The 12,666-nt window shown below is 39.3% G+C and overlaps 1 protein-coding gene across 23 annotated transcripts in view; it reads right to left on the reverse strand.

Annotated features, from left to right (window-relative positions):
- Positions 1-12,666, reverse strand: part of adgb (androglobin) — a 67,230-nt gene that overhangs the window by 22,405 nt on the left and 32,159 nt on the right. For 15 of the 23 annotated variants that reach the window (XM_087146323.1, XM_087146324.1, XM_087146327.1 and 12 more), the window contains exons 8-22: positions 12,221-12,382; positions 11,464-11,654; positions 11,223-11,318; positions 10,677-10,703; positions 8,813-8,922; positions 8,108-8,285; positions 7,880-7,970; positions 7,296-7,509; positions 6,850-6,981; positions 6,567-6,714; positions 6,240-6,432; positions 5,735-5,798; positions 5,070-5,099; positions 3,617-3,682; positions 1,072-1,188 (exon numbers count right to left, since the gene is read on the reverse strand). In XM_087146323.1, the coding sequence (XP_087002449.1) occupies positions 1,072-1,188; positions 3,617-3,682; positions 5,070-5,099; positions 5,735-5,798; positions 6,240-6,432; positions 6,567-6,714; positions 6,850-6,981; positions 7,296-7,509; positions 7,880-7,970; positions 8,108-8,285; positions 8,813-8,922; positions 10,677-10,703; positions 11,223-11,318; positions 11,464-11,654; positions 12,221-12,382 (1,819 nt within the window). Of the gene's footprint in view, positions 1-1,071; positions 1,189-2,686; positions 2,708-3,616; positions 3,683-5,069; positions 5,100-5,734; positions 5,799-6,239; positions 6,433-6,566; positions 6,715-6,849; positions 6,982-7,295; positions 7,510-7,879; positions 7,971-8,107; positions 8,286-8,812; positions 8,923-10,676; positions 10,704-11,222; positions 11,319-11,463; positions 11,655-12,220; positions 12,383-12,666 lie in introns of all 23 variants that reach the window. The other 8 variants (XM_087146308.1, XM_087146313.1, XM_087146321.1 and 5 more) reach the window with 8 other exon arrangements.

The raw sequence follows: 12,666 nt of genomic DNA on the forward strand, positions 1-12,666 counted from the left end.
TGAGGGAAAAAAAGCTGTGAAATTGGAACACTGGAAGAAGATGACATCTTGGAATTTAAAGCTGCATTCATGTTGCATGTGATGCAGTCTACTTGGAGTATCCTAGCTCCAGGTTATATAAGGAAGACTGAGCTGGGTTAACAGGTTGACTGCCGCGCATTTCACAGGGCGTTCCCATCTGCCACGCTCTGTAGGCATATATTTAATGGGTACTTTCAGGTGTCTGTTTGAACTTGAGCATTTTAGGGATCTACGCGCTCAACGCAACCAGCAGCATATTTGTTGTGTTCTCAGTGATGTCAGTGTATTCAATTTACATAACAATAGCCTTTCGTTTCCTACGAGTATACTCGTGGTGGCAGAATCCGGTACACCTGTGACGAGTATACTCGTAGTGGCAGTTAACATGTTAGCTTGGTAGAAGACGACAGAAGAATCATCCGGAACCGATGATTATTAAAGTCTGTTTGGAGAAGCGACTCAGCAGTTTCTACGAGTTGAACAGTCTAAGCTGTCCTACTTCATTAAATGACTTAATGGAAGGGGAAGGAAAAAGAAGGCAGTGATTGTAGGAAAAGATGCGGTGACTTGGATTTTTTTTTTCTGGAAGTGCAGCTTTTGTAACAAACCACATCTTAATTACCTTGTCCTTCTCCTGATAGGATTAATTTGAAGGGTATAAAAAATAATCAGATAAATTGATATGTAAGTTATCTAACTGACATTAGACACTGCCAGAAAAAAAACACAACTATCCCATGGAAATATGTGATTTCTGATACGTTGACACTTTTTTGATCTAAGTTTACGAAAAAAAATCTAAATGTTAACAAGACATCACATTCCAAACTCAGAAGACCCCTCAACCTGATTAGAAGGTGTCAGAAGACAGGTAGAAATACTGGATTGTGGCTGATTACACTGGATGCCTTACTTAACTGTGAGGTCAAAACAATAAAAACACCAGATGTTGAATCCTGTTAGCATCCCCTCAGCTAAAACCAGGAGCCCCAGTTCCCAAGAAGGGTCTGATACACAAATCACTTGATCCAGCTTGCTGGTCAGACTTACGTGATGCTGCGGCGAAGGACTGAAGGGAATCCTAGCCGGAGTCTGTGACGTCATGGAGGCACTAGGGTTTGGCCCACCAGGGGCAGCAGACTTCTTGCTACCGGCGGGCTGGACACCCTTAAGAAATTCAAAAAAAAAAACAAAAGTAAAATTCAAAACTAGCGACTGTAATTAATGTGAATTGTTGGCTTAAAGGGGCAGAGGAATATTTATGATACATGCACATAGACATTACAAATAATACCAATAGTTTGAACTTGAGTATTTTTACAATACTGTGTGTCTTTGACTTGGCAAAAAAGGCTTCTCATGTACACTGCATTAAACAAAATCAGGGATCTACAAAATTTAGATTTAGGAATGGAAGAGGTTAAGAAAATATCAAATGAGACAAAATAAGGCTATTTCCATTTTAGGGACTCAAAACTATTTTGAATGTGTATTGTTAGATGGACAACAGACAAACCTGCACTCAAACTGTTTTGTTTTCAAGTCTTGACCATCGTGTAAATGGTTACATTTCACCCAACATCCTTGACAACACAAGATGGTCACTTAATCATACAGTGCCATGCACTCCAAACTCAATACACATCCATTGCAAATGAAGGGCAGGGGTCTTTCTAATGAAATGGGGGTCTGTGGTGAACAAGAAGTTATAAATGAGTTAGTTCAATCCTGCTTATGGATTAGTAATGACAATTGTGTCCTGGATATGAATCGTGCCAATGCTTGACCATCAAAACACATATTAGTGGCTACGAAGATATCCCACGCCTCTTTTCAATACTAATGTCATTTCAACTTTCCCCTTAACCACTTTAAACTGACGAGTCAATGCCACCTGCATCATTAACATGCACACAGTGTGACCATCTAAGTGTGCTAACACAAACACTTTCCACTTTGATTGATTTGCTTCCAAGAACTGACATTTGCATGACATAAAAAGCAACACATTGAAGCCTGAAGCCCAATATAAAAATGAAGCCAAGATATGAAATAACACCAAGACACCACCAATGAAATTTTTTACTACCACTTAACATTCAATATCGGCATAAATACCGCTGTACAACGATGCGCCATATCATTAACATTTTGCAATACTGAAGCAACATTCTAACATTCTATGCAGGCTAATACTATCAAAAGATAGACTACATCCAAACAAGGCTCAAATCACTAGAATCTCAACAAAGATGGGAAGAAGGAAATATAAGGAATGTTGGAGAGTAAACTAATCAGGAGATGATCGGGACAAGAACAACTGAAATTACAAAACAAGACAGAAATTGTCACAGAATTAATGAAAAGGTAAACCAATAAATCCGGTGTCAGTTTTCTCTCCAGAAAAGGTTTCACCATGCAAGTGTAGGGGTAAGTATATTCTAGGTAAACAATAAAATGCTTTCTTTTTCAATTTTCTGGCCGAATGTCTGGATTGGGAAGGCTATGTGCAACATGCTCTTGAACGGAACTGGAACAGAACTCTACCAGGACTTGCATGCATCCAAACGGGTCATGCACACAGGAACAGGGTAAAATGTGTCAACTATCCAGGAGAATGTAGGTTATCTGAATTACAGTCGTGTTGGGGGAGTAACCTGCCAACCTTGGGAACTTGAAGAAACAGCTTGAGCAACAGAGAGCCAAGATTGTCAGGAGTAAAATGAATGTTAACAAAGAGGAGAAATGATAGATACAATTTGTTAGTAGAAATTTTAATAACAAGTGAAATGTTGGCTACTGAGAAAAACAATCAAGCATATTACGAGCATAGTATTAAACAAGAAGTCAGGTCTGGAGGAGAGATTTGAAACGTCAAAAAAACCCCAAGCATTTCATTTTTATAATCATAAGTCAAGAGAGGCTAAGCCTTGGAATGGGAAACTGTTTAAGTTCACTTTCCAAATGTTTACCTTTTTACAATTCCTTACTGGCAGATTGGAAACTCAGGGGAGTTTCAATGACTATACTGAGATAGATTTCAAACGAAGATTAAGCAAAGTGGAGGGCATGAGGAGGTGAATCAAAGGTGCTGTTGAGCACATTTTGAATATTCTTCCGTGTTTCTATAGCAGTTTCTTGAGTATGCCAATCTGAGTATACATTCCACCTTTTACAAACTTGAGCTTTATAACTTCAAATTCTTGCTCAAAACCTTCCAAAACCTCCACACTTCAGGGTCCTTCGAGCCCAAAAATCAGACAAAATCATCCACAACCCTAGGGGCAGATATTGAAAGATTCAGGGAAGGAACATGTCCACTGTCACAGTGCTACTCTGGATATTCTGCATGTGTGACTGTAGCTGACATTCATGCATGTGGATCTATTCATGACATGGAATTTCTATAACTCTGAAATCAAGACGATGGTAACCTCTGACTGACTAACGTTAGAGATGTGTCCATTGTTAGTTAGGGTTCCTACAGATGTATGTGAGTTTTGTCAATCAAGTCTGTGATGTCCGAGGATGTTCCTGAAAGGATATTCTAATGTGATATACAAAATCAGAAAAACGACAGAAAAGATTGAAAAACCTGGGCCACGTCACTCCGTCGGCTGGAATAGGTGCTTAACAAATTAGACAATGGTGCAACATCAAGCTGTGGAGTGTATATTGAAGATTACAGGGATGTCAGAGGAGGGTTGGAAAAGGTCAGAGGGGAGGTCAAAGGGGAGGTCAAAGGACGGGGGGGTGGAAGAGGCAGGAATAGAAGGGGTGAAATATAGACCCATGTGGAAGAGAGAAATATTTGGGGTTCAGAGAAACCCGGGAAATGGATGAATAGGAAAATAGAAAAGGGGAAAAGGATGACCAGGAAAAAATTCAAGCAACAAGAGAAAAATGTCAAGTGTGAGAATTTTTCATGCAAAAAGCTCCAGCGAAATGAGCGTAACAATAAAAATTAGCCAAAGCTGTGAAAATAGGGAATTCAAAGCGAATGGAAAGAATCAAGTCCTTAGCATGACTCCATGTTTTAGACTTCTAACTAATTCAAATCACTGACTGAAGAAATTAAATTTGCATTACTGACTTTACAATGTAACAGCATTGTAATTATAGGTGCTAGAGTAAATGATTTCTTGTCAAAAATCTACTGACTCGTGAAATTCACTGTGGCCGGTAGTAAAAGGGATAGTTCAACTTTTCACACATGGGCGCCATTTGTATTCTTGCGCAGGTCATCAAAGCAATCATAATTCCTTGCCTAGTTTTACTGAGATTTTGTTCTCGTTTTATACTTCAAGGCTTTCATAACTGTCACTGCTCCAAATACAAAATCAGCGCTAATTTTGAGGAGCTATTCAGTTACAAAATATGTCATACTCCTGGTCAATGCAATGAACACACATCCTACTCTACATGATTGTACATCTATATCTTACATGTCCAGTCAAATCTCGTTAATAAGAGGTCCTTCGGCCACTTGGCAAATTACCTCGTTATAACTGGAACCTTGTATTATCAGGTATGAAGACAATGAAAAACAGGATTGGGACTATAAAGATTTTGTTGCCGTAAGTAGAATCTTGTATTAACAGTGCTCTTATTAACGAGGTTCAACTGTACCTGACTACTGTACTTGATACAATTTGAAAATAAAAACTGAATGAGATGATGATCGCCACAACGGAAGAAAATCTTGCAATTTTCCACAACAAGACCTCACACTTGACACCAAAATTTCAGTTTTAATCCTTAAAAATCAATTCAAAGTTTAAACTTAGATACAAACCACATGTAAGAGGACTACAGCACTGCCAGATTTCTGTTTACGTAAGCATAACATCTTTCCAAACAAAATACTGCAGACTCATGAATTTTCAAAGTGCCATCAATAACTCATATTTTATGTCACACTGGTGCTCATGATGAAACTATTATCCTATGTGTAGTAAACTGCATACCACAGAAATTTGGACAGTGTGAGGACGTGGATACCCAGAAACAAAAAAAAGAAACCAAAAAACTCTAAGACTTTTACAAACCTGTATGTTTTTGAGATATTTGTCCAGTTTCTAAGCAGTGGAGGTTAGCATTCACGAGAGAAATGAAAGTTTTAGCCAAGTATCAGGAGAATAAAAAGTGGTTAATAGGAATTAACTATTAATACTTGCTAAGTAGTACGTACAAAGAAATATGAACAAATACACTGAGTCGTCTTCATCCAATCCCAAGAATAACAGGTTGAAAAAGTAGCCATAACCTTTTTATGATTCAACAATAAACTTTCAAAATCAAAGCAATTTCTCCCACAAGCAGAGAGGAACTTCAAATATTTCAATCAAAATCTTTTTCTGTAGGTTCTACCTTTCACAGAGGATTTCAAAGTATACTGTAATTCGACAACCAGAATTAGAAGCCATTACTGCGGTGGTGCAACACTCGTTGACAGGTGGTACGCGCATTCCACGCCTCTTTGACCAATAGGGTGTTGTGATTTGCCAAAAGTACGCGCGCGTCAAGCTGAAGAATGTGCGCCTGAGTGCAGCGCCACCACAGTTAGGGCATTTAATCGGATTAGTCTATAAAAAGTGGCAGCCATTAATCTCTGAAGCACAAAAAAGCGGATGCCTTGTAATCAAAGGTTTGAGGGTTCAGATCCAGACTGATGCATTTTAGTTTAGACATACAAAAGAATGGATCACCTTACCTTGAGGTCTGACACTCGGTGGTTGCACAAGTAGGTAGCAGGCTTGTGGAAGATGTACAAAGTCCTGACAAAGAGGCACATTTTTATTTGAACTCGTAAATTTTCAATATGTGAGAAGAAAATAGTTTTACTGTAGAACAAATACCACACATAACTCAATATTATGCAGACTCCATAAAGACTAATGAAAGCCATGTTTGATTCAATATTTCGTTCTTTATTCAGAACATCTTCTTTCCTGAAGATGTTCTGAATAAAGAACGAAATATTGAATCAAACATGGCTTTCATTAGTCTTTATGGAGTCTGCATAATATTGAGTTATCTGAATATTATCAGTGGATCACCTACTGGTTTTTGGAAATACCACACATTTTTTCAACAAACATAGAAATGGGGACAAGGCACTCTCAAGTTTTTGCTAGAGATGTATTGGAAATAAGCAATATGCTCCAAATTCTAAAACATTGACGGAGCAAGAAGAAAACCAACTCAATGGGACTCACTTGAAGCACTTGCAGAAATCTTCAAAGTCCATCCAGATATCCTTGGGCACCATCTTCTCAACTTTGACCTCCTCTTTGGGCAGTTCAGCACTTCCTGCCTCCCCCTCCATTGTCGATCCAAGTCCCTCCCCTGCCCCAGTGACCACCGATACGGTATCGGTCATTTCATCCCCCGGCTTCAAAGAACCTAGCTCTGAAAGAAAAATGTCACAACAAAAACAAGTCAATACACAGCTGGGGCACTTCAGGCTTTCTATCTGATACTGGGAAATCATCGTAAGTAGCCCATAAATCAGAGATTTCACTGATCATTTGTCTCTCACTCACCGGATTTATCACAGGATTCTTTCTCTTTGGTCTCCTTGGTTTCTACCTTGGTTTCCTTGACAACTACCTTAGGTTCTGCCTTGCCAGGAGTCTTGTCAGAACCTTTGCTGACCTTGCGGGCTGACTTCTTCCGAGTTGGGCTCACACTCTTTGTGGAAGAGAAGAGTCACAGGAAAAGGTATGAAAACACTGCAACAGCCACAAAATGAAGCAAAATTTGTTTTTAGACATTTCAACACTGAAATGAAAACCGGTTGACAAATTCTGTTCAAAAGAATTGTACCTTCTCCTTCTCTTTGTCGTTTTCAACTTTGGGGCTCTTATTGTCAACACGTTTAACGACAGCTGACGTCTTACGGCGACTGTTCGGAGAGGTACAGGTGGTGGGCACTGGTGATATGCCATCAGGTGGTTTCTGGAAGGGAACCAGTGAAATCAATAACACAACTCACTAATGAAAACCTTCCCCTAACCACTTCCTAATACTCCAACTCACCCGTTAAGAAGATAGGTACCTTAAGATATCTCAACTCCTAGATGTCTTTCTCATGATCTTAGACTTTGTGCCCAATATACCAAGTTTCCCGATTTAACTTCATACCATACCTGGGTTCTCACATCTGGAAAAAGGTTCGGTCATCAACATCATATTTCTGAACAAATCACATTGCTTATCATATTCTGCTCTGCCTTGCCCCATCCAGGGCAACTCACTTTCTCGATACTCACCTCAGAGAAGAGACTTTCTCTGGTCTCTGACTTCATGCTCATCTCTTGCAGTCTCTTCTGCTCCTGGGCAGCCTTGCGTTCCTCCTCGGCCTTGGCCTCTTCTTCTTCTGACTTCTCCGGGGCGTTTTCATCCACCTCGTGAATCTCCAGCATGCAGGATGAAGCCCGACCAGTGCGAGAACCACCTCGGGACAAGGATGACCTCGGACGTTTGCTGTTTGGGTGAGAAAAGGAGAAAAAAGAAACTGTCAGATGTTACAATGTGTCTTTTGATGTGGGGCAATTCTGTGTGATATTTGACCCCTATATGTTTGCTTGGTGAGGTTTTTATTCACCATCATAATCCGCCCCGAGTTGAAGAGCACCTCCAAGCGGCAAAAGAAAGACAGTGTGCTCCGTGTCAAACGTGCCTTTGATCTCCATTATAAACGAGCGCTTTGCGGTGAGTACCAAAAAACACGCCCTCTTTTGTTGCGCTTGGAGCTGATAGGAATGCTCAACTATAGAGGGTCATAACACGAGTAACAATAATTCTCCATACCTGTAAAAACTTTAATCTACATTTTTCTATCTTGGATACTTACATATCTGTTGGGATGGGTATCGGACTGACTCTGTAGTTGACATATGGTGAGGTCAACTGAACAAACTGCTCTGGTTTCTTGACTTCCAACTCTGAAATTCAAAACCAAAGAGTAAACAACACATGCACTCTAATCAGTTAGGGAAAAAAAATACGTATGTTCTGCAACGTGCCCAGAGGTGTGATACAACTGTTGTTGCATACTCAAAGTTGTGGCTAGGAAACCTACCTGCTGCTTCATCTGTGGGTGCCACTTTCTTCTTCTTGGGTCGTATCATCTTCCAGGCAGGAATCTTAGGAGGTGGTGGGGGAGCCACTAGGGGACATGAGCGGGTTTGAGTAATGAGTAAAGGATGGGGGTTGACGTGGGACAAGCCGGCTTGCCTGAGACGCTCAGACGCATCAGCCTGTTACAAAGATGAAGCAAGGCAAAAGTGAAGAATTAATCCTATGTCTTTATTCAGTATTGTAGTCAAGACCATCACAAGGCCAGACACAAGACCTGACACAACACCAAGCACAAGACCAGTCACAAGTAACAGGGTGAACAATGACAAAGGAATGCTTTTGTTGTAGTTCATTTGAATAGCTGGTAACTTGAATTCAGACTGGAGGTCTTGTATTGATCTTGTGCTGGTCTTGTGAAGGTCTTAAGTGGTCTCAACTACCACACTGACTTTACTTCAAGGTTTCAGAAGAGTTCTATTACATGTAGAAGATTTATAACAAACTGGGCAAAGATTGCAAAATTTTATTTTGATAAAAGTATCATGAGCTTAGCTATTGCTGAAGTGTAAACTTCCTAATGCAAGGGAAACCCTAGGATCTCAATACACGGAGGAATAACGTACCTCAAAACAGTAACTGAATACACAATGACATGGTTGAAAATGGTAACCAAAAGGGCGGCCAAAGCTCTAAGTCTGGGACTCACCATTTCTCCCAGCACGGATATTCTGATGGGTACTTTAGGAGGATGTTGGTAGCTGACAAAGACAGCTACCTGAGGTGTCTCAGGTATGACGGGGGTAGGTTGGTCCTTGTCTGATTGGGGGAAGGAGAAAGGCTTTCATTTGAAAAAATTTTGCTTTGCATTTACCTTTTTGTGCTTAATTATATCCTTGGTTTCATCAGAAACTGACATATCGTTGATAGTTGCTGCACCAACTGACGTGTCGTGTGTCCAAGTCATGGATGTTATGGCACTTTATAGTGCACCAAAGCTATCGCATATGTCACTTTCTGATGAAACCAACAATATGTTTATGTACGCATCTATTAAAAGTTTTTACCGAGCAAGGAATGTGAGATCCCAAAAGTGATGAATTGGGCTGTTTTTTTTTCAAACTGATGCATGTGCAGCATGCCAGCTAAACATTAATACCAATGCATGGAGCTGACATTCTTGTCACAGTGCTTGTGTGCTGTGATCAAAATGCATCACTTGGCTTACTGTCACCTCTTTCCCATTAACACATTTTTAATGATAGTTTGAATTTAAAGTCCATCTATACCAATGACAAAAATACCTTGAGTTGTCAAATTCAAGTGGGATATATTGTGTCTGGTGTTAATGTTATACTTTAAGATGTAAACTAATGTGTAGATATGACAATTAAGTTCTTTGTGTATAAATGTGGTGTTAAAATGACAAAAGAAACATGCAGTATTAAACTTCAAATCCTGTGAGATGAATGTTGTGAAAACCACACATTTCATCTTGATGCAAACATCAAAACAGGGTGTACTTCACATGCTGGTATAATACTGGTTAAGTGCTGATCACATGCTGGTCAAGTGCTGATCAAATGCTGGTCAAGTGCTGATCACATGCAAATCACATGTCAAAAGAGCGATATAACAACACAAATTATGAAAGTGATTTGTGTTTCAAGCACAAACTGAACATGTTGGTGACTTCTGAAAGTGATCTGTACCACCATAAATGACGGAACAATCATGCAAAAAACCCCATGTAACAAGTTACTGATAAAAAGGAAATATCTGGAAATAAAACATTGACTAACAGAGATTAATAATAGGTAGAATTAAGTAACAGAAATGAATTGATCCAGGACAGGTGGTTATTGTGATTCTGAAGATTAGTGAAATGAGATACGCCAGCATAGATGTAGTCTGGAGGTGAACTAGACAAATAAATCCTTGTTAAAGAGTTTGATAAGGTTAGTGGAACCATGGACCAGAAAACTGAGAGAAGACAGGAAAACGTGCAATTATTGTTGAACAACAAGTATTTCTAGATTTAATGATGCTGATAAAACATGCTTTTGGTTTATTGCATATGGATAGAAATCTATTTGAGTAAAATGCTGATCTGTCTTTTTGTTTCTAGTATATTTTGGAAATGCCAGCATATGTGAAAGACCAGTGGGACGCTTGGTTCAGTAGTTGTGTTGTGTTTTAAACTGGCACTGTGATGATTCATTGGGGAAAATCATAAGGAAGGTTTTATTCACTGTATGTATCAGTTTAATATGTCAATCAATGTGATCAGTTCACTTTTATTTTGGTAGTTTTACAGACCACCTGACTCGCTGTCATGTGACTGATTTGCACATGAATCCCAACACTTCAAACCAACCGTTGGGTGCTTATTAAAAAGAGCAGACCAGCAGAAATTTAGCAAACAGTCAAGTCAGGATTGGTAGAGAAAAGAGTCTTGTAAGAACTCAGAGTGGAAATGCTGTTGATGAGACATGCTAGGTCACAATTCCACACAGCAAAGGTGGTGTTTAGATTGATGGCTTTGTTTATTGGCATGCTTCGTTAAAACAGACCTAACAGCCCTTCCTTGTCAATTGGTCCTGCGATCAGTAAGGGAGCAGTAAGGAGATGGGTTTTAGCAAGGGGGGAGGGTTAAACAAAACAAAATTATTATTACAAAGGCCAGGGGAGGGTTAATGGAGGGGGAACGATTTCAAATTGGTCAGAGACCATGATCAATAATGCATCTTGCTTAGGATATGCGTTTCATTATCAGCAAGTCTGAGTATTTGTTCAGATCAGTTCACACTTTATTTGAATGTGAATTAAGCAATGCTTTATGAAGAAAAATTGTGATATGTTTAAAGATGAGAGGCTTTTCTGCACGGGTTAAACTACCTCCAATGTAACTTTTGTTTTGAAATCAGTATTCACAGTAACTTGGAAAAATCTTTAGCTAAAATGCTTCAAGAGCAAGAATCACAATTGCATGGAATTCTGGGAACTTTTGTATTTACAACTGGCCACTTTCAGGCAAAACTCCACAAGGGTATGAAATATTGCATCACTGTAAAGAAAGAGGGTCTTAAAACGGTTTGCTTTGGCACTGAGGTGCTTACGTTTGTCTTTCTCCTTGTCTTTGTCTTTCTTGTCCTTTTTATCGTCCTTGTGCTCCTTGTGGGTACTTTCTTTGCCTCCTTTCTCTGATTTATCACCTGTTGATGTCCATTGGAGAACAAATAAAATGAGATGAAAAACATCTCCAAACCATCTATCAACATAAAAATCTGGAAGGTAAACAAACAAATTTTATGAGCCAACGAGAACATTTGTTTTCAAAACCTTAAGCCTTAAGCTCACTTTTGCCTTCTTTTCCTGGCTTATCCTCTTTGCGAGATTCTTTTGTCGTCGAGGACACCTCATCTGACTTGCAGTCCTTTTTGCCTGCTCCTTCGGCATCTGCCTCTTTCATCTGCTCCTCGGGATCCGGCAGTTTGAACTCAGGTAGGAGTTGCTTCAGCAGGAGCCAGACTTTGTCAAGATGGCCGTACCTGAGGAAATTAATTGTGGAAATATTGATGAGTGACAAGAAACTCTTTGAAACACCTATAGTATCACTGCAATAAAACGTAAATTTAAATATTTAAGTCATGGCCAAAATTTGTTAATAATTACTCCGTGCAAACTGATAGAATACCAATTGAAACTCTGAACAAATCTGAAGACATGGAATTAAACAGTATTCCAATAAACGACGAATCAAATGCAACTGAAACTGTGTTAGAATACGTTAAGTGCGTAATTGAGCTCAATCAACTGTATATTTTAGACACTGACAAAATTAAATATGCAGCGGAATTCGGCATGGAATACAAACAACCAAAATGCATGCAAAAAAGATTGAAATTCATTTCTGAACATCTTTTCAAAAGTAACTACACAGATGCACTACACTTAAAAGTACAATAACCTAACAATTAAAACCTTGACAAAATTAATACAATCATTACATTCTTTTCACAAAAACTTCAAGTTAATCATCAAAGCAAAACACGAATATCTCCGAAAGCTGCACAAAAGAACGAAACTGCAGCTTCAGTGTTCAACATCTGTTTACCCTCCAATGTAATCCTGTTCTCGTGGCTGACAAAACACCATCTGAAAATCCTGGACTTTCCAATCACTGCCAAGCATGTTACACGTTCCTCCAGCAGGAATCAATTCTTCCAACATATCTGCCTTAGTCAGCAGAGCGTGCTTCATCTTTTGGTACAACCTCCTTGTTGCATTGATTACAGTGGGTGAGTCGTTAAAAAGTTTGACAGACAGCTTTAAGGGCATTGAGGTATCTTTGAAAAGACATGGGCAGCCTCATCAGCTTCTAGAAAGTACTGCTGAGCAATTTTTCTTATGAAACAAACTTTGGCTGGTAACCAGTCAATACGATATGGATTACGTGCCAATTCGGCTGGTCAACTGTTGCTAAAACTTTGATGTGCTTAGCAGATTTGTATGCTTAGCAGCAAATGAGCACACAGTTTCTTGGCAAATGAACAACTCCCT

Source organism: Acanthaster planci, linkage group LG15 (genome assembly GCF_054643075.1).
Source record: "Acanthaster planci isolate LZ-2023a linkage group LG15, COTS_SCS, whole genome shotgun sequence".
Classification (NCBI taxonomy): domain Eukaryota; kingdom Metazoa; phylum Echinodermata; class Asteroidea; order Valvatida; family Acanthasteridae; genus Acanthaster; species Acanthaster planci.